General features: G+C 40.0%; 1 protein-coding gene and 1 pseudogene across 1 annotated transcript in view; one reads left to right on the top strand and one right to left on the bottom strand.

Annotated features, from left to right (window-relative positions):
* The window catches only part of Mib1 (mindbomb E3 ubiquitin protein ligase 1), a 111,411-nt gene that overhangs the window by 72,990 nt on the left and 15,438 nt on the right, over window positions 1–22,983 (bottom strand). The window contains exons 2-4 of the mRNA XM_036204271.1: window positions 8,357–8,528; window positions 6,309–6,438; window positions 562–666 (exon numbers count right to left, since the gene is read on the bottom strand). Coding sequence (XP_036060164.1) covers window positions 562–666; window positions 6,309–6,438; window positions 8,357–8,528 — 407 coding nt within the window. The remainder of the gene's footprint in view (window positions 1–561; window positions 667–6,308; window positions 6,439–8,356; window positions 8,529–22,983) is intronic.
* On the top strand, window positions 18,006–19,670 carry LOC118594919 (annotated as a pseudogene).

Genomic DNA, 22,983 nt, shown 5'->3' with positions numbered 1-22,983 from the left:
TAACAAAAAACTACAAGAGGGGTTGAAGAGAAGGAGGCTCAGTGATTAAAAGCACTGGCTGCTCTTCCAGAGGACCCAGGATCAATTCCCAGCACCCACATGGCAGCTTTCAACTGTTTGCAACTCCAGTTCCAAGGGCCTCAACACCCATGGCAAAACACCAATGCATATAAAATAAGAACTCTTAAAAAAATTTCCTTAAAAATAATTTATACTTTTTATCAGCTACGATAGCATAGAACACAAAAAACCACTTCATGTTAATCCTAGTCTCCAAATCTACTCCAAGGAGTAGCCCTATAGATGATTCTTATTTTTGGTTTAGATTTTAAAAGCTGAATCCTCTAGTCATTTTACTATAGCAAAAGCATATTTGCTATCAAGTAGTTTATACTGGGTCAGGTGTGAGGAGCTCAAGTCCTCACTTTGCAGACCTACTTTCTTGCTGTAGATCTGTGGCTCAGACACATCTGCTCCAACAGCAGAGAGACTGCATGCACAAGACGGCACTCACTCCCACCCTGGCCAGCCTACTGCACGGGCTGTGCCTTCACTACTCACCATGCCCTCAAAGCCAACTCTGTAAAGGTTCTTAGCACCATTATCCCAGAGAACATACGCTGCACTGTGTGGGCTTGATGCACTCCAATCTTGGATTTCCGTTACCTAACAAAGTTTAGAGGGAAAAAATATTTTTTTTTTTTTAAAATTGAAAGAAGCCAGGCAGCAATAGCACACACCTTTAATCCAGGCACTCAGAAGGCAGAAGCAGGAGGAGCTCTGTGAGTTCAAGGCCAGCCTGGTCTACAGAGCAAGCTGAAAGACAGCATGGAGAAACCCTGTCTCAAAAAAACAAAAGACAATAAAAAAAAAAAAAAGGAAAGAGGTTAGATGCTTTATACTGAAATCTTAAAAAGCTTTTCATCAACTTATGTAACAAAATAAAGAAAAATACCGATTTGCCAAATATGTCACTGTTAGCATTGCTGAATTACCAATAAAGTCCTATTTTTCTAGAATTATAAGTTTTATTAGGATAGAATATCCCTGAGTAGCCCATCCTCACCTCAAACTCAATTCTCCTGCCTCAGCCTCCCAAGAGACAAAAGTGCAGGATGTGTGTTTATGCTGGTTTTTTCCTGTGGTCCTCAGCCCTGGGCTTCTCTGCATGCCAGGCAAGCACTCTACTGCTGAGTTAGTTGTACCCCAGTCTGCTGTCTTGTTGTTTGTTTGGGGGGAGCTGTCAGAACACAGCCTAGGGTGACCTCAAACTTCCTGTTTGGATTACGGGGTTATGTCACCATATCTGACCTTATCTGAAGAGTGATGAAGTACATTCTAATATCACTGTAGAAAATTTTAACTGGGAGGCAAAGAAATTACATTAATATGTGCTGATATATTATATACCCTAATAAAATTTACCTGAAGATCAAGGAATAGAACAAGCCACTAGATTAAACATAGAGGCCAGGCACTGGTAGCACACACCTTTAAGCTTCACTCTATAATTCAGGCTGGCCTTGAACTCACAGAGATCCGCCTGCCTCTGCCTCCCTCTGCCTCCCAGTGCTGGGACTAAAGGTGTGCGCCACCACCGCCCAGCTCACACCTTTAATCTTAACACAGGGAGGCAGACATCTGTCTAGATCTCTGTGAGTTTAAAGCCGCCCTAGACTACATGAGATTGACTCAGTCTAGGAAAGAAAACAGCTAGACAGTGGTGGCACACACCTTTAATCCCAGCACTAGGAAAGGTGAGACAGAAAGTGACATGGCTGGGTGGAGAGAGGAATATATGGTGTGAGAAGACAGGAACTAATGCCTTTTGGCTAAAGGCTTTTCAGCAGAAGTGTCCCTTTCAGCTAGAGGCTCTTTCAGGCGGAGGGGTTGGTGAGTTAAGAGGTGGTGGCTGTGGCTTGCTCTGCTTCTCTGATCTTTCACCACAGTATCGGGCCCAGGTTTATTATAAGACCTTTAGGAATTCGTACAACATTAATAGGTTATCAAAAAAATGAATAATGTGAATTTTAAAATCCTCTAAGAACACAGCTTACTATTTTTAGCCAATTATCCAATACATAATTTAAAATCTTTAAGCACGTATCTAAACAACTGGAGATCAACCTGTTTTCTAGTCAGCTCAAGATGACAAATCCAAAGTTGTGAAGAATGGCAGTGAGCAACACGGAGCTGCTCAGCTGCCAAGAAAGCAGGCTACCCCAGCTACTACAGCATGTTGTGGTGGGCACACAGAACGCCACACCCACAAACAACTGACTCTTCAAACTTACCTGGTTAAACTCTAACTTATTCTCTCTTTCCCTCTCCCTGCTCCCTGCCACACACAAACACACCCACACATGCATACAGCTGGCACTCTCAGCTGTCTAAGAACAGGGAGCCGCTCACATACAATCCAAATGACTTTTCTCCAAACACTCATATCCACCAGCACTTCACAAACATAAAATACAGACTACTTTTACTTTAAGTAAAAATACACATTAAACTTTCTTTCCTCCTCTGTACTAAAGAAATAGTTTTGTGGAGAAGGTATTTGGCAATGCTTTTGTAGAAATAAAATGACTTCATTTGAGAAATGCTTTAAATTACTAATAAGGCCATATATTCTTTTACATTTTTATGTGTTGTAAAAAACAAAATAAGCATACTTTTAATAAAAAAAAAAAGAAATGAACATGCTTATAATTATTCTACTACCTTTAAAAATGAACGGCATAGTGGTGGTGGCGGCGGCGGCGGCGGCGGCGGCAGCGCACGCCTTTATCCCTGCACTCAGGAGGCAGAGGCAAGCTGATCTCTGTGAATCTGAAGTCAGCCTGGTCTGCAGAGAAATCCTGTCTCAAAAAAAAAAAAAGAATTCCAAGACTTTTCAATACCCTGTGTGCTCATCATCTCCACCCCTCCATGTGTCTCTCAAGAGGCAACCATCTTTCTAAATTTAGTCCATCACGGCCTACCGTGCTTTAGGAGTCTTCCCAGTTAACCACCACACAATCTCACACAGCAAGTCTGTCATGTGCTGAAGTGAGCATGCAACATGTTGTCTGTAACAATAACCTTCCTTCAGATTTGAACATAACCAGTACTTCATGCTGTAAATTTAACACTACCTTAAGTAGTTCTCATTTAGATTGATTTATTTCTATTTACGCATACGTGTGTGCCTGCATGAGATTATGACCTGCACGCAGGAGCTCACAGAGGTCAGAAAAGGGCTTTGGGTCCCCTGGACAAGAGTTACAAGCAGTTGTGAGGCCACCATGTGAGTGCCGGGAATGGAACCCAGATCCTCTGCAAGAGCATGCAATGCTCGTAACCACTGAGCCATCTCTCCAGCCCCTAAAAATCTATTTTATTTATCAGTATGATTGAGGTCCTAGGTTCAACCCTCAGCACCGCAAAAAAGAAAAACACAGATGATAGATCAGGGTTTCTTCAACAAATAAATTACTTTTTTTTTTTTTTTTTAAAGTTTTTTCAAGACAGAGTTTCTCTTTGTAGCTTTGGAACCTGTCCTGGATCTCTCTCTATAGACCAGGCTGGCCTTGAACTCACAGAGGTCTGGTTCTGTCTCCTGAGTGCTGGGATTAAAGGCGTGCGCCATCACAACCTGGCCAATAAATGACAGTTTTAAAGGCTTATAATCTATGAAGTTAAGCAATGAATGCCTAGGAATCTGCTTTGACGTATGAGAGTTTTTTTCCATCAAAAAAAATTTTTTAAAGATTTATTTATTATGTATACAGTGCTCTGTCTGCATGTGTCCCTGCAGGCCAGAAGAGGGCACCAGATCTCATTACAGATGGTTATGAGCCACCATGTGGGTGATGGGAACTGGGTGATGGGAATTGAACTCAGGACCTCTGGAAGAACAGTCAGTGCTCTTAACTACTGAGCCATCTCTCCAGCCCCAAAAGTGTTTTTAAAAGAAAGAATATGACTTAGCATATATAAAATAGCAAATAACAAACCAAATCTAAAGTGGTAATTCACAGCTTCAAGAATGCCTACTTTTAATCCTTTTTCTATTCTCTCAAAAGACTGGCTAATGTTCTGTTGTCTATCAGCACGATGCAAGCTCGAGTCACCTGGGAAGAAGGAGCCTTAACTGAGGGCTGCCTCGGTCAGAGCCTTGAGTGAGCGAGCTGTGGCTTTTCTTGACTCCTAAGTGGGCGGCGCCGCCCTAAGGGACACAGAACCAGCCCCCCCCCCCCCCTCGGTTTCTGCCAGCACTCCTATCACAGCATCAGAAAGCAAACCACAACAATAAAGTCCCAATCCTGTGGCCTCAGGGTGCCTCACAGCAACTGTATTATAAGACATTTGCAAAAATTACTTCTAATCCTCTGCTTACATCTGTGGGAAAGGAGATAAAATTATTTTCAGAATAAAAATATTAATTTTTGCCTTCTTTGAAGTTTCTAAAGCTGTGCTCTACCAAAAGATAGAGTATGATGTAAAGCATAATGGGACAGAGAACAAGGGAGAGAGAGTGGCATCCAGGGAAGATAAAAGGACATACAAAGAGCCTGCAAGGTGGGGTGCCAAGCACATGGGGTAGTTCATCCAGACTAAAGCCAATGTAGAACAGGCTGAAAGCTCTGATCATCAAGATCTCCACTGCCACGTGGTGATGGCAAACACCTTGAGTTCAAGGCCAGCCTGATCTACAGAGCCAGTTCCAGGATAGCCAGGGTTACACAGAGAAACCCTGTAGCAAAAAAAAAAAAAAAAAAAGTTTTAATTAAAAAAAATCTCACACTGCTGGTATATTTTGCTGACCTGAGAACACACTGCCCACTCCGCCTGACCCAAATCTCAAGGGCATCAAGTGTACTGTCTGTTTGGACTATGTTATGATGACGTTTCCATTTGTCCCTCTGACACCCATTTCCTGATACAAACACTAGCAAGGTGTCTGTCTCCCTCTCTCTCTCCCCCACACGGAGGTGGGAATAGTATGCTTTATCCTATTTATAAACCTATGGCGGGCTCTGGTGAGCTTAGAACAAACACTACCCAGCAATGCATCTCCTCTGACAATGTTCTTACCCACTAGCTAGCCCTCCTTCTGCTACCTGGTATCCTGTGTGGAGCTCCGTGTTCCCGCAACTCATGCATGACCATGCCGACTGACAAACCTAGAAGGGTTCTCACAGATTTCAGAGATGCCAAAGAAAAACAAGTCACCACAGACCACTCTGTTCCTATTTTTCTGACAGCCTTCATCTAAACAGAACATTCTGCCCTGCCATTACAATAGCTAGGTCTGTGACTGCTACTTTCTTTTTCAGAACATAAATACCAATTGCTATAGGGACAATACTACACAAAAAGTAATAAATGAAAACAAAAACAGTAAACACAAAATAAGGCTATTAGTTACTTTAGAGGAGGGTAGCAAATGGGACAGGCACAGAGGCTTTTAAGACTCTCATATATTCTATTTTTGGGGGGGGGGGGGGTACTGTGGGATGTCCTGTATGCTGTAAATATATGTTACTATGGTTGATTGATAAATAAAATGCTGATTGGCCAATAATCAGACAAAAAGGATAATGTAGGCGGGACAAGGAGAAAAGGGAATACTGGGTTAAAAAAAAAAAAAAGGCTGAGTAAAAAAAAATGCCAGCCTGCCACCCAGGGAACAACATGTAAAGCCACAGAACATGTGGTAACATACAGATTAACAGAAACGGGCTGAGTTTAAAAAGAACTAGTCAATGGTATGTCTGAGCTAATGGCCAGACAGTTTAATTAATATCAGCTTCTAAATGATGATTTTATAAACAATTATGGGGACCATAGGGCCAAACAAGACTTAAAAAAACCCAACTACAGGGGGCTGTTTGAAACAGGGTTTCTCTGTCTAACAGTCCTGGCTGTCCTGGAACTCGCTCTGTAGCCCAGGCTGGCCTCCAACTCAGAGACCTGCCTGCCTCTGCCTCCCGAGTGCCACCACAGCCAATGTTTATGTTTTCCACAGCTCTGTGTATCAAATACAGGAACACACTGAGGTTCTCACTGAGCTACACCTTCAGCCCCTTAGATAAAATTGTAGCAGCAGGAAATCAAGAACACAAGGTGCTACTTAGGAAGGACTGGCCCACATGGAGTCCTCAGGAAGGCTCCTCTGGACCACCAACCAACAAGATAGAGCCTGAGGCAAAACCCACCTAACAACCTTCTCAGGAAACAGCAACACTCACAAATAAACAGGAGCACTATTTTCTCCCCAAAAGACAAAGAAAGAAATGAAGATTTTAAAAACTTGTCCGTACCTTTCCTCTCCGCCCATTGCCCCCATCTTGGTCTTCCCACTGCCAGTCCACTCCTCGCACGACTCTGGCACCTGCAAAGATGCCTCTGGCCGTAATCTTCTTAGATTTTCTACGAGACTCTAACAGAACCCTAAAAACAAAAGTTTTGTTTTCATGTTTTATAAAACTGAGAAATGGTGACTTCTATGTAAAAAACCCTTTATGGGGAAAGTGTTAGCTCCTTAAAAGAAAGACAACACTGTACTGCCCATTTACAAAGCTGAAGGCATAAAAGAAGGTTTTGCTCAGGTTAGCAATCAGAACAGTGTAAGCACCTCAGGCTATGGCTCCAAGTGTCTGTCTCTGTCAGGGCCTACTGAAGCTGGAAACCACACTTGGCTGTGACAAAGGGCACAGTTAGTGGCGGCACTTTGGTTACCTCAAGAGCATGATCTGTCCACAAAGAACAATAGATCTCTACTTCTGTCAAATGTCATCAAGAACAGTAAGCTGGGTGCAGAGTGGGGGTGGAGGGGTATCTTAAGAATCTGTGAAAAGTGAGCAATGAATCAATCACTCAGAGAACTGCATGAATGCCAGAAAACTGAATCTGAAGCCAGGTTTGACTACACTGCACTGTCTCCGGAGTACAGCACACCATGAGTATTTACACACTACACTGCACTGTCTCTGGAGTACTGCACACCCATGAGCATTTACAAACCTTGGAAAAGATTTCACTCAATTATCTGAGCCAGCTGCTTTCTCTGAGGCCATATGCCCCTTACTTGTCTATATCCTTTTTAATCAGATTTTAGGCTTTTGTTTTTTTAATGTTATCTTATTGTTATATTCATTTTTAAAAACCTATTTCTCATTCCTTAATTTTAATTTTAAGCAAAAACCAAAAGTAATTTTTTTTCCCCAAAATACTCAGTTTGAGTGGCAGGACCATAATTTGAAATGAGATGCCATGACTCAATGTGACTGAAATGAGATACTGTTTCCCTATTACTCCTGGCTGTGGCTCTCTAGATGACTTGCTCAAGTGCAGTATCCTAGCTACATGAGAAGACTCCACTACCTAAAACTCCACACCTATTAACTATACCCTTGTCATCAATCCTAAGACCTTAGACATTATCCTGTCCAAATATCATATGACATTCATTCATGATCCATCATTCTTCTTAAATTATAAACTCCTTAAGAAAACTATCTTCAAATCACAAATACAGTAGCTACCATGGTCTCTCTCTATGTGTATATGCATTCATGTATACATGTATCTGTGTATGCAGGTGTGCATACACATGTGTGAAGGTCGGGAGTCAATGTTGGGTGTCACTCAATCACTTTTCCACCTTACTTTTTGAAAGGATGTCTCAATGAACCTGGAGTTTGATGTTCAGTTAGACGGACCAGCCAGAGCTCCAAGTTTCCTCCTGTCTGTCTCTCCAGCCTGGCATTATAGAAATGTGCCACTACACCCAGCTTTCCTCAGGTGCTGGGTATTCAAAGGGAGCACCCTAGGGTTGTGCAGCAAGCATATTACCAACTGAGCCATGCCTCAAGTCCCCATCCATAATAAATGCCTGTTGACTCAATTAGCAGGCCATAGTATTCATCAGATAGAAATTAAAACGAAGAGTATAAAAAGAAGAAAATTATTCAATGGGAGGGGGGGTGTAGGAGGTGCCAGGCATTTCCAACTGTTCAGCAATGCTAAGTCTCCATGCTAAAGAAAAAAATAGCCGAAATTATCTTATAAAAAAATCAATAATAATTGGAGATCAGCCTGAATTACATACTGAGTTAAAGGCCAGCCAGAGCTATACAGTGAGACCATATCTTTAAAGAAAGAAATAAAAAAGAAACCCACATATAATAAAATTCTACCTTCACAGGGTCTCTCACAAATCAACAAGTTCAATCCTACCTAGTCTAGCCTGCTATTCATTTCCCCCAAAACTAAATCTAAACTGTCAAAAGCGACTTCCTAATCCTACTTTTAAAGCTAATAGGATAAAACAAAAAGTCATGACTGAAGAAAAACTTGTTTCCCTTACCGTTCACTTCCTGGGGTAGTAATCCTATAAAAGCGATGCCTTAAGTGATGTTTATCTCCATGATAACAAACGGTGCACAAGTCATAATTTGTGCACTCTGCACATTTCCATCGAATGCCAATGATCGGTTGTTGGCGGCAAGTATCACACATAGTTCCATCATGCTTGATGCCTATGGAAACAGTCACATGCTTAGATTACTCTCAAATACTTATTTGCACACTACTGTGTTAGGAAAACATAACAGCATATTACAGGTTATTTTAACAAAGGTCAGGGAAAAAACTCAACACATCTAATTTCAAGGTGACAGATCTGAAACACTTTGATCAATATAAATTATAAGCTAAACATGTTTTCTACTCTCATTAATAAAACACAAACCAGTATTATTTCTCTAGCTCTCATCCATAAATGGAAATCAGATGTGCAAAACACATATAACGCCAGGTGGGCTGCCTGCCTGTAATCTCCAGCACTCAGATGTGGACCCAGGCTACATTGGCTGGCTACACTAGCCTTTATCAGATATTCCATCCCAACAAATGGTCAACATTTGTTGACAATGTCAACCTCAGGCCTCCACATGCACACACATTTGTGTGTCCACACACCTGCAAACATGCATGATACAAACATATACACATATATATGAAGGGAAAAAACCCTTCGGGACTGTTGAGAGAACAGCAACTTATTTTCCAGGTAAATACTCCAAAAGAAATGGACTTTTATCATCATGGTATCATGGAAACAAACCATCAATATATTTAATAAGCACTTAGCAGTGTTTGCCCCCCATAAAAACTAAGTTTTAGGAAACTATTAGCTAAGGGTGGAGATGGTGACACACCCTGTAATTCTAGCACTTCAGAGGTGAGAGAAAGGGATCAGGAATTCAATGTCATCCTTAGTTACACAGCAACTCCCAAGCCACCTTAAGCTACATGAGGAGGCAGTAAGATGCCTCAAAAGCTCAGAATGCTTGCTGCCAAGCCTGACACCCGAGTACCATCTTCAAGACACACTCAAGAGAAAGGAAAACAACTCTAACAGGTTGTCTTCTGACCTCCACACACTCTCTAAGGCACATATGAACCTACATACACAAACTCAGCCAGCCGGTGATGGTGCACACCTTTAATCCCAGCACTCAGGAGGCAGAGCCAGGCAGATCTCTGTGAGTTCGAGGTCAGCCTGGTCTACCAAGTGAGCTCCAGGAAAGGTGCAAAGCTACACAGCCTGTCTCAAAAAAAAAAAAAAAGGAAGATTAGCAATTGGTGCTAAGAGCTGGCTCAGAGATTAGGAACCTAAACTGAGCTTCTGAGGAAGTAATTTCTGTTCCCAGCACCCATGACAGGCAGTTCAGCTCCATGGAATCTAGCATCCTTTTCTGGACTCTGAGGGGCATCTGCACACACTCCACACACTTAAAAATCTTTAAATGGAAAACAACACTATAGTGCGTGATCCTCCCCTTGCAAGATGAACACCAGTGTCACCACTTCAACTATAGCTATGAGCTAGCTCAAGCTCTTTGTGACATCATATAAAATGTTAATGCACATTTCAAATTAGAGGCAGGCAGAGAAGGTAGAATTTAGATTAACTAAGATTAGCCATGCTAAAGATTCTCAGTGGGTAACATATAAATCTTTTATCTGAATTAATTGTTTAACTTGGAGAGCTTACCATAATTAAGGAAAAGAAAGGGGGTCTTTTCACTCTGAAAATTTCAGCCTCCTTTGGAGAAAGCACAACGTTCTTTAGTGGTAAGGCAGTATGTTCTAAAACTCCAAGAATGTGCAGTATGTGCAAGACCCAGGGGACAAAAATAGTAATATTATTACAAAGTTCTAAAAGAACTAGTAACTACTGCTAATAGTAGTAACTAATAACTACTCCCTAATAAGAAAGAAAAGTATATTATTCATTTTCTATACCCAGATAACCAAATTCCAAACGAGGAGATGAACTCAAGAACAAGCCTGTATTTGAGTCAAAGTAAAGTTGGGGGGAAAGTGGAAGGAGAAAAAACAAACTACATCAAATATGCTTTATGCACGACCTTTCAGTCTCCTACTTCACAAATCTTTGGCAGCGGACAACCAACATCTACTAACTCATCCAGAATTGTTAACATGTGTATTCATGTGTGCTCATGTGTATATGCATGCTTAGGGAGACAAGAATAAAAACTCAGTTATCTTCCTCAGAGTATCATCCACCTCCTTTGAGTTGGGGTCTCTCACTGGCCTAAAACTCACCAATTAGGCTAGACTGCCTAGCCAGGAAGCCCCAGGGATACTCCTCTGAGATTACAAGCACTCTGCCATGCCATTTTGACATGGCTTCCAAATAGAATTCAGGTACTCATGCTTGAAAGGCATGTTCTTTACTGACTGAGGTGGTTTGAATGAAAACGGCCCCACAGGCTCATGAGGTAGGCACTCTATGAAAGGATTAGAACACATGGCCTTGTGGGAGTAGGTGTGGCCTTGCTGCAGGAAGTGCATCACTTGGAGGTGTCAGAAGCTCAAGCCAGGCCCAGTGGCTCACACTCAGTCTTTCTACTGCCTCCAGATCCAGATAGAGACTCTCAGCTCCTTCTCCAGCACCATGTCTACATGCATGCTGCCCTGCTTACAGCCATGACAATAATGAACTAAACCTCTTCAAGCCAGCCCTAATGAAATGTTTTCCTTTGTAAGAGTTGCCATGATCATAGTGTCTCTTCAAGGCAATAGAAACCCATATTTTTTTACTCCTCATGGAGGCAGTCAGGGATTCAAATATTACTCTTTTTATAACGTCAAGAGATGGCAGAATCCCAGTACTTGAAATGCATAGGCAGGAGGACTGAATTCAAGCCCAGCCTAGGCTACATGGGGAGAAGGAAGAAAGGGAGGGAAGCTATCAACCAAAAGCCAATAATAATTCTCTAGTTTGGCTGAGGATATGCCTCAGTAGCAGAGCATAAAAGTATCCATGCAGTCAACGGCCAGCACCAAAACAAATCAGAATGAGTAAGGGAAGAGTTTCAAAGAAATGACAGATGAGTAAACCTTTCAAAGAAAGGAAGAAGTCACAGAAGAACAAGAGGTGCCATACTTTAGCAGAACCATAAAATATAATCAAAGGTTTGAGATACATTACAATTAGACTGGGAACTGACAAGTTCAGACATGGTTTCTGACCTGTATATTTATAGTGTTATATTAAATGATTAAAAACAGGGTATGTGGGGCTGGGGATTTAGCTCAGTGGTAGAGCGCTTGCCTAGCAAGCGCAAGGCCCTGGGTTCGATCCTCTGCTCAAAAAACAAAACAAAACAAAACAAAACAGGGTATGTGACCCTAATTCTATAATGTACTAGTTACACAAAATTTTAAATCAGTTTTGGTTGGGGATTTAGCTCAGTGGTAGCGCACTTGCCTAGCAAGCACAAGGCCCTGGGTTCGGTCCTCAGCTCCGGCAAAAAAAAAAAAAAAATTAAATCAGTTTAAAATATGCTAGGTCCAATATTGTCATTTAAAAACTGAGAAAACACTTCCTTTCGAATGGAGGCCAAAGCAATACAGAGGTGAACCTTAAGGGCTTTAATATGTATTCATTAAATGTACTAGGTCCTCAACATGAACAAGCTAATGATCAAAATTACATACCCTACTGGTCAAATTCTATAGCCTTTAAACAGAGGATATTCAATACTTCAAACCCCAGTTGCTCACCGAGTATGTATTCAGGTGTGAATTAAGCCCGCCCCGCCCCCAAAGCTCTGGTGCTCCAGATACGTGTATCCTCCCAGTCCCTTTCAGTTGTCTTCACTCCAAAGCTGTCAAGGCAAACAGCTCTCAGCCGAGCAGATGACCCACCCACCACCTCCACCAGTTAATCAAGACACTCGTACACGATGGCAAGTTAGGTCTGACTATCAATCATCCAAGTTAACATTAGCCACAGATCCCAAAGAAACTATCCTCTAGTCTAAGGAGATTGCAAACTGAAATTTAAAACCACAGAAGCACAGGCGTACAATCAATCAGCTTAGGTCAGTGAGTGTGTGTCAACGGGCTGAACTGCAACTCACGTCTGCTCTTCCGTCTGGGGTCCTGAGGGAAGGCCCAGCAAAGGGCCTTGGCTCTTTCCTTTATCACAGACTGATTCCGCAAGAAAAAGGTACACAGAAAATCCTTACATCAGACAAAATGTTTGTAGTCATCCCTTAGATTATTAAGAATGGATTATACCATATACTATGTTTTAAAATCACCATATAACCAATAGTTCATTTTATAACAATAATTCTATAATTACTTCTATTGTCATTACTACAAAAGTTCATAAAGTGAAAACATGTTCTCTCACAAGTTTTATCAGTAAATTCTGAAGTTCATCAACAAATAAATGTTTTTGAAAGGTCATAATTATCTGATATAGGACAATAAAAATTTCAGTTTTCCTAAAATAGAAATGTTTGTAGAAATGTCAAGAATCACAATATATCTTATGAATTTTTAAAAATACATAAGCCTGTGAGATGGCTCAGTGGATAAAGGTGCTTGTCGCCAAGCTTGATGACATCACTAAGTTAGATCAATAGAACTCACATAGTGGAAAGAGAACCAACTCCTGGAAGTTGTCCTTTGACCTCCATCTATACATAATTAATAAATGTGGCTTTTTTAAAGTAAATAAAAAAAATTCACAGATTTAGTACTGAAATCAATGTATACTGTTCTAGATATGCATTATACTAATTATATTCCTAAAGAACTAGAGTTTTTTTTAAATGAGGGAATATAACAACCTATATTTTTAAAATATTACTACATTGATCTAGATGCCATCCCATCTGCTCTCAGTAGGAGACACTGACACCATGAAAAAGTAGGGTTCAACTCCCCTCCTCAGAACTAACAGTGTGTGAACTCCTGGTGTGAGGTCACGAAAGCCTATGCATATGTCAGCAGCGGTCCTCTCTGGTCACTCTCGCGTGTGTCAGAGGCTTGGACCTAAAGCTCAAGCCTGGCTGCAATGCAGCAGCCACAGAGTAGCCAACACAGGAGGACAGAGCTACAGAGAAATACCCAAGAATCCCAGAGTGCAACCAGACCCCAACTAAAGCTTCAAATGCTGAAAAGTGAAGACAAGACATTTCATATGCTGGCTCCAATTTCTGACCTACAGGAGCCAACACATAAATCAATTTCCATATGGTCTTTGAGTTATGTTAGGTAACCTTATTAACTGTAACAAATATCAAAAGTTAAAAATATCTTGTATTTGTTACAGTTCTCCTACAATACAATGTACCAAAAATAAGGAACTAAATGTGATTTTAAAAGGGAAAGAAAAGAAAATCATCAAAGCAGTAGTACAAAGTTTAACCCCGTGGGCCTAGGAATGTAGCTCAGCAGTACAGAGCACCTGCCTATGATGCTCCATAGGGTTGGATTCCCAGCAGCACAGGAACAGGAAGAATGAACAAAAGTTAATTAGCAAATATTTCAATTTTAAGGAGGATTTTCTAAGCATGAAGCAATCTCAGAAGCTACATGTGGAGTGAACACACACACATTTGTACACACGTATGTAGAGGGCTTCCCCATCTTTGTCCTGATGCTGAGGATCCAAACTCAGGTCCTCCTGCTTGCATGGCAAACACTTGACTCCCTGAGCCATCTCCCCACCTCCCATATTCTGTTATTTATGTTTCTGAATTGCTTAAACTTTTATTAGAATATTGTTAATTTTGTAATTTGAGGAAAAACAATGGAAACCAACTTTATTTCTCAAACTGGCATAGTTCAAAAGTAAGATTTCAAAGCCGGGTGGATGCATACATCATAACCCCAGCACCACCATGTGGAGTGAGGAAGACAGGCACAAGTTCTGGACCAGCCAAGGCTGCACAGTGAGACCGGGAGCCAAAAGATCAAAAGTAAACAAAATCAAAAGTAAAAGTAAAAAACTAAAAATACTATTCCAGGTTTATTAGATATGTCAAGAAAGTCAATCAGACACTAATGAGAGGGAAATACAACCTCTACTAAAGACGCTCGTACAATGTTTCAGATCATTTAAGACTTTTGTCCTGCTTTCAAAATCTTTTTAAGGCACAAATACTCAATTATCTGCACAAAGTCAAAAACTTAACAGATGTTGAAATTATGGGACCATATGTATACAACCTATATTAACCCACAAAGGAAATTTTAAAGTTAAAACACACAAAATGTCGCCATGGTTAAATACTTTATCAGTTTATCTAGTCTGCAAATATCTATAATGAAACATTTTATTTTAAAAAAAATCACATGCTATACCTGCTCAGACAAACTAGAAAGAAAATTGCCAAAATATGCTATGAAACTTCCCTTTGCAGTTTTCCCAAGGATCTACACTAAGCATGTGTTAATTCTAAGAACTGGGGGGAAAAAAAAAAAAGAACACTTAAAAATGAAACTACTGTACCAGAAATGTTGGGTATCTCACTTAAAATCTTACATTAGTAAGAGGGCACACAGCTGCTACTGGGATTTTTTTTTAACCTTACACTGAGTTATATCTTGCTTATGAAGACATCTGCCATTTCATGAGTACACTATCCACACCACACACAGTAATCTCTATCTCATTGCAGGAAAGCTGACCAAAATTGTTGTCACAGACACCAGTAGTAGTAAACATCCACAAAATGGTTATCTTCTTAACAGACCAGAGTAGAACTCCTCGTAATCCATTATCCCAAAAGTAAAGCACACTGACCCAGTCAACACTCCTAGAACTAACTGTGCAGCTAATGAGGAAGCTGCACAGAGAGGATAAAAAAATTCTATCTTGAAGTCCCCACCTAATAAAAAAGCAGTTTGTAACTACTGCCCTATTCTATATATTTTTCATCTCTAAGTTCCTTTTCTACAAAGTACAATGATGACATTCATGAGCTCATAAACTGCATACAGACACACAAGGACAGCTGACATCACAAAGGGAAAAAGCAACCCTCTGCAATTTACAATGAATGGTTTTAAAGACTACTTCAGGAAAACCACCAATGCACACAAAAGCACATCTAAATCCTTTCTTGGTTCAAATGCCAACAAAGCCACTGAACAGCTGTGAGGCAGACCAGCACTGAGGGCTAGAAAACACGTAAGCAAGCTCCTCCACTACCACCATTGCACTGTAGGACAAAAGCTGGTGTTAAATGAAACCTAAATAAAGCAAGGAAAGGGCATTAAATAAGGCCAACATTTCCCTGAGCTTTTAGGACGCTAAGCTCCCCCAATGCATCTCATCTGAAACTGTTAGCTCCAGCAGAGTTCCTAGCTAAACCTATTAGTACTTTTTCTCCTTGCTGCTGCATGTGGCATTACCCTGGAGAGTTAATGTTCTTTTTTCCCATGCTTTATGAAAACACCTGCCACCACTAAATGAACGACCTGATGAAAGCTTTGACCCATTCTACTAAAATTCAAATGACCATCTGCTCTCAGTTTTCACTGCATCTCTCCTAAGTTCAACAAAGAATTTATATAGCTAACAACTTTGCGTTGAAAATATTTAGATACAGTACAGCATGTTGGCAAGATCAATAATCAAAAATAAAAATAAAAATAAATAAGCTCTTAAGAGAACCAGTAAAAATAAACAAATAATAAATAAATAAATAAATACATTCACAAAGTGCTGCTTGAGGTAAACTGTTAAATCTATAAAGAGAAAAGGCAACAGAACTGGAATTTCCCTACAAGCAGTTCAATGTGAGAAGCAAACTCACAATGAGATAAGAATGTCTAAAGGAGGGCAAACAGCAAAAGAAAAAAATAGACAATTGTTGATGAACAAGAAAATAGGAGCATGTAGTAAATACACAACAGAACACGGGAAATGAATAAACTACTGTATACAGTTTACAGACATAAAAACAATACATAATTACAAAGAAACTCATGGAAATGAAAGAAACTAATTTCTAAAAATCACCTTTGAAGGAGGCAGGCAATGCTATAAATACACAGGTACTCAAATAAACTGGCAAAACGGCCTCTAGATGAGGTTGATGAGATGTTATTCTACTAATTATCTACTTAGATATCTTAAGTATAATATGATACATTTAAAAACTTTTTAGAAATAAAAAACAAATATGCCCAGTAAACTATCATGATACCTAGCAACCCATGAAATTCTGTCCAAACTAAAAGATTTCTAACATCAAAGTGAGTGTAGTGGTGCATGTCTTTAATCTCAACACTCAGGAGGTAGAAGCAGGAGGATCTCTTTGAGTTCAAGGCTAGCCTGGTTTACAAAGAGTACCAAGACAGCCAGGGCATACACACACACACACACACACACACACACACACACACACACACACACACACGAGAGAGAGAGAGAGAGAGAGAGAGAGAGAGAGAGAGAGAGAGAGAGAGATTTCTAACATAAAAAATAATTTTAAAAAGTCAATAACCACTACTCAAATATAATTAATTTGGGCATAACTGTTGTCATCATTCAACCAAAGAGTTCTCTGCTTTATGGACTCATTAAACTTTAGTTCTTTCAAATGTGACAGAAAGGGTTAGCCACATAGAGTCTGAATGAAAACTCCTGAAGAGCATCCGCATCTTCAGACAATGACTGATCAGAATGTCAGTACTGTGGAGAGACTGCAATGCTGCAGGTCCAGTGGCCTATTATCTTCCTTGCCCACTGCTGCATCAGAACTCACATCTTGTGACTAGTAAACAGAAGCCTGTCACAATCTCTTAACTTAGACCACTTGCTTCCACCAACCTAAGAACGCCATCAGCATCTTGGACCTATAGAAAACTCCTTCATCTTGCCACAATTCCTTCTCTGCTGTACTACCAATGTATTTTAAACGTGCCTTGATTTCTGACTTTCTCTGTTTTGTAAAACTATAACATTTCATGAAACTGCTTCCATGTTGGAACATGGAATTTGGGATAACCTAAATCTGTGTTCCCAGGCCACAGTCACTAAAAATAAACTATCTCTTATTCCCTTTAAGATGATAGTTGTAGTTACTGTGTACACAGTCTATACTATAATTAAAATTCTTATTGAGGGCAAGGCTCTCACCCTTGACCTACCAACTCTATTCTACAGTTATTACTCTTGAGAAGTGCTAAATTAATTAAAATATCAATTGTTATTAATAAGAGCCACTATTTACCAAACTTGGTGCTCTACATACTTTTTTGTTTGTTTTTTGTTTTTGGTTTTGGTTTTTGGTTTTTTGGAGACAGGGTTTCTCTGTGTAGTTTTGGTGCCTTTCCTGGATCTCTCTCTGTGTAGACCAGGTAGGCCTCGAACTCACAGAGATCTGCCTGTCTCTGCTTCCCGAGTGCTGGGATTAAAGGCATGTGCTGCCACCACCCGGCCATCTACATAAATTTTATTTAACTTTCCCAACAATCCTAAAATAGCTATATCCTCCTGTTTTTACAGATGAAGAAATTGAGGCTCACAGAAGTAACTTGCCTACAGTAACACAATCAACTTCAAATCCAGTGGACTGATTACAAGGCTAACTTCTTGACAAGCTGTATTCTAAAAGTCTCTATTTGCCCAACATGGTACTGACTCATTTGAAGAACAATGCAGTATCTCAGGCATGTTTCCCATTCGGCCTACTGAACTCAAGATGTAAGTTATTAAACTGCAACAGTAAAATAAATCCTGTCGGGCGGTGGTGGCGCACGCCTTTAATCCCAGCACTCAGGAGGCAGAGGCAGGCGGATCTCTGTGAGTTCAAACCAGCCTGGTCTCCAAAGCAAGTTTCCGGAAAGGCGCAAAGCTGCACAGAGAAACCCTGTCTCGAAAAACCAAATAAATAAATAAATAAATCCCAAAGGAAATTCATTTTAAATATTTAAAAGATTGAGGGCTCAATGGTATACATCTTTAATCCCAGCACTCAGAAAAATGAGATAGATCTCTGAGTTTGATGCCAGCCTGGTCTGGATACACAGAGAAACCCTGTCTGAAAAAACCAACCAACCAACAAATGTAGCCAGTTTAAGCCTGACATGGTGGCACACATCTGTAATCTCAACACTGGGGAAGCAGAGGCAGGGAGGTTGTTGTAAATTCAAGGCCAGCACAGTCTATGTATCAAGCTTACATCAGAGATTGGGGGGGGGGGGCATTAAAATAACTTCATTAAAAAGCCAAAACTCATTATTTGACTTTCAGAAGCAGGGAGGAGGAGGAGGAGGAGGAGGAGGAGGAGGAGGAGGAGGAGGAGGAGGAGAGCCTCATTGTAGAAGGCAAGAGAGAAAAGAAGAAAGTAGAAAGATTGACAATGCAAGTGTCTTCCTTACAAAGAGAGCCATTTACAATTGAACAAGGGAAGCGTCAGAAACTATGTGCAATTGAAAGGATACATTTCTTTCTGAGTAAGAGAACTCAGAAATCTACACAAACTGCTTTACAACAGACCAGACACAGTATCCTCATTAAAGAAGAATGTGGATCAGTTCAGTGGCTTTCCACTTGAAAAAGGCAGTACCCAGTATATAAAGAAGGAAGAAATGCTGAAAAAGTTTAGGAATGTGATGCTAAAGAGCATCTGTGAGGTTCTCGATTTAGAGAGATCAGGCATGAACAGCAAACTGGTGAAGAGGATCTTGAATTTCTTAATGCATCCAAAGCCTTCCAGCAAACCATTGACAAAACCCAAAAAATCCTCAAGGAAAGGTAGTAAGATAAGAAGGAATGGAACAGTTCTGGAACAAGGAAGTCAAAGCGAACCACCTGCCCTGAAATTCTGTCAGATGAATCTAGTAGTGATGAAGATGAAAAGAAAAATAAGGAAGAGTCTTCAGAAAGAAAGTGAAGAGGAGCAACCACCAAAAAAGACATCTAAAAAAGAAAAAGCAAAACAGAAAGCTGCTGCTAAAAGTAAAAAGTCTGTAAAAAGTGCTGTTAAGAAGGCAGATAGCAGCACCACCAAGATGAATCACAACAGTTCCAAAAGAGAATCCGAGCCTGAAGATAGTTCTGATGATGAACCATTAATTAAAAGACTGAAAAACAAAACCAAAAAAAAAAAACCACCTACAGATGAAGAACTAAAGGAAACAGTGAAGATATTACTGGCTGATGATAACTGGAGGAAGTCACAATGACGCAGATTTGCAAAGAGGTATCTGAAAATTATTCTACTTATAATTTAACTGAGAGCAAAGATTTCATTAAAAAAAACTGTAAAAAAGCTAATCTCTTAAGCTAGAGGACAGATGGCTTGTTCTAAGATTTGAAGATACGATTTATACCAGCATAGATGGTATAAATGTATTTTTTTTAAGTCTATTGTTGGTAGAACTTGCTGCTGACCATTTTGAGTGTTACATATATTTTTGAGCTTGCTGTTTTAAATTGCATTTCCTTGCAGTTTTCAGTTTAAAGTCTTGCACGGCAGTAAATGTTCCTTGTTTTTTATAGTTGTACATTTTGGATTTTTTTATTATAAGGTCATAAATTTCTGAACTGTTGTGAATTTTAGTGCACTTAATGTTAGCTTAAGACACTTTTAATTGAAGCCAAAAACTATTATAACCATCATTTATACGTGCAGCGACTATTGCAGTATTTAGTATGAGATATTTTGAATAATACACCGTCTGTCAGTGTGAAAACGTAGTGGCAGTTTCTTCATCCTATTAGAACACAGCTGTTCAGATGACCAAGTTGGACCTTTTTCTACATGCGTATATATGTCAAGTTGCCAGCATGACAGAAGTGACAGATGTTATTTTATTTTATTTTATTTTGGTTTTTCAAGACAGGGTTTCTCTGTAGCTTTGGAGCCTGTCTTGGACTAGCTCTGTAGTCCAGGCTGGACTCAAACTCACAGAGATCCACCTGCCTCTGCCTCCCAAGTGCTGGGATTACAGGCGTGCGCCGCCACCACCTGGCTATTTTTGTATTTTTAAAAACCAATTTGTTGTATATAATTTTTTTTAATTTCTTTTGTGCAGATCAATTTTTAAACTCATGTAGGTAGATGGCTTTACACTTATAACTAAAGAATGTCAGTGTTCAGCTAGGCAGCATAACAGAGCAGGCAGTTCAGTATTGCAACACTGAAGGACTATCAGGTTCTGATTTGCCCTGAAAGTGTCATCAATTTTGTGGTATGTTAAAAGTGTCATAGAAATTTTATATTGAGTATAAACCAAAATCAACACTTCAGAGTCTCAAAAACTGGGGAAGGGTGAGTGCACTTGGCTCATATATAAGTGAGCTGGTAGTAACTAAATTTTGACCATATAAAGGTTAGATCTAGGATACCTGACTTCCTTCATAATTATGATTAAAGGTATCATCAGGTGTAATGCCAGAAGATGGTGTGTGGACAACATAGGTATCTCTGATTTAAAAAGTATCAGATGGTAATGTCGACAATGTAGGTATCTTCAAAAGTATTTCTCAAAGACCATACATTACATTTCTTTGAAGTACGTATTATGGAATCAAGGCTGTTTGATTTTAAATTTTGGTCAATCAAGGTTTTAGGTGATAAACATGGACTGTCCCTGAATTTAAATTTTGTCTTTTGACTGTCCTAATAAATTATTTCTGAATTATAAAAAATAAGCTGCTTGACAATTGATGAACCGAGTGTTTAATTTTCACATCGTAAATCAAATGTATTAAAATAATGTTGAGCATTAACAGGTATTTTCACACATTCGACTTTAGTGTGCTTAGAGTGAAAAGGAGGAAGTAACTAAATGGGGACTAAAAATTGGCCTTTACTTTTAAATAATTTGTTATAAAGCTTGGCAATAAAGATAAATTGATGTTAAAAAAAACAAAACAAAACAAAACAAAATTACCATCAAGTTAGCGCTGGGGTGCTGGTGAGACAGCTCAGAGAGCCAAATAAGTGTGCTCACTACCAAGTCTGACGGCTCGAGCCGGACCCCGCACCTCTGCACAGCGTACAAGAGAAGAAGCAAGTTCTGCAGGCTGACGGCTGTGGCACAGACACACACACAGACACACACACACAGACACACACACACACACACACACACACACACACACACACACACACACACACACACACACACAGACACACACACACACACACACACACACACACACACACACACACACACACACACACACACACACACACACACACACACACACACACACACACACACACACACACACACACACACACACACACACACACACACACACACACACACACACACACACACACACACACACACACACACACACACACACACACAGACACACACACACAGACACACACACAGACACACACACACACAGACACACACACAGACACACACACACATACACACACACACACACACACACACACACACATACACACACACACACATACACAGACAAGCATGAAACAAAACTACACCCAGCCCTGGTATAAATAACCAAATACTCCTGTCCCAAATGTGTTCCGAGAATATAAATAGTTCTGAACAAAGTAAAGACCCTTGGAGGAGATGACGATGACGATGATGATGATGGACGTATGGACATCTAGACTCTGCTGTTTACTTACTATCATACTATCTCCTCCACTTTATTTAAACTCCACCGTATCTGGTTATATCCTACAAGTTCATTTACACACTAATTGGTTAAAAAACAGAACTCATTTTTCCTGAAGAAAAAAATTGTAAAGGTAATGTGAGAACATGACTATTTCACAAAACCTGTTTATTGTAAAATACAATCTACAGTGGTAAAATTATTGCTGTGTTCCTAGTCCATCTAAGGACATAATTCAATCACGGTAACACTATTTCTTCATGATAGCAGTGTGGGGACATACTTAAGAACTCAGGTAAAGATATAGTCTAGGACAGTGATTCTCAACCTATGGGTTTGGACCCTTCTTTCACAGAGGTTGCCTAAGACAATCAGAAACCACAGATATTTACATTATGATTCATAACTGTAGCAGGAACCTTAGAAGTTCTTATAAATAAAATCAAACCCGGGCCAGGTTTGGGGTGAATGCTGGAAGATCAGAGAAGCAGAACAAGCCACAGCTTCCTCACCTCGCCAGTTACTCAGCTGGTTTTGTTTCCTCTGTGTCCTCATTCAGAATGTGCTGAACTGTGCTGCTCCAAAGCCTAAAAGCTTAACCAGCCAAATGCTTCTAGTTTCTGGTCTTTACGACTTATATATCTTTCTCTTTCTGCTGTCACTCCCTGGGATTAAAGGCTTGCTTTCTGGGATTAAAGGCGTGATTCACCACGCTTGGCTGTATCCTTGTGGCCTTGAACTCACAGAGATCCAGACAAATTTCTGCTTCTGGAATGCTAAGATTAAAGGCATGAGTGCCACCATTTTCTAGCCTCAGTATCTAGTGGCTGTTCTGTTCTCTGACCCCAGATGAGTTTATTAGGATACACAATATTTTGGGGAACACAATACCACCACACATAACAGTTGCAAAATTATAGTTATGAAGTAGCAATAAAAATAATTTTATGGTTGGGTGCTGCAGAATATTAGTTTACACCGTGAAGATGTATCTTTGTCAAGGCAACTTCTGGTTGGTTTAATAAAGAGCTGAATGG

This window comes from Onychomys torridus, chromosome 13 (genome assembly GCF_903995425.1).
Source record: "Onychomys torridus chromosome 13, mOncTor1.1, whole genome shotgun sequence".
In the NCBI taxonomy this organism is placed as follows: domain Eukaryota; kingdom Metazoa; phylum Chordata; class Mammalia; order Rodentia; family Cricetidae; genus Onychomys; species Onychomys torridus.
Note: the sequence above shows the minus strand (reverse complement) of the source record. Positions and strands in the feature narration are given on the sequence as shown.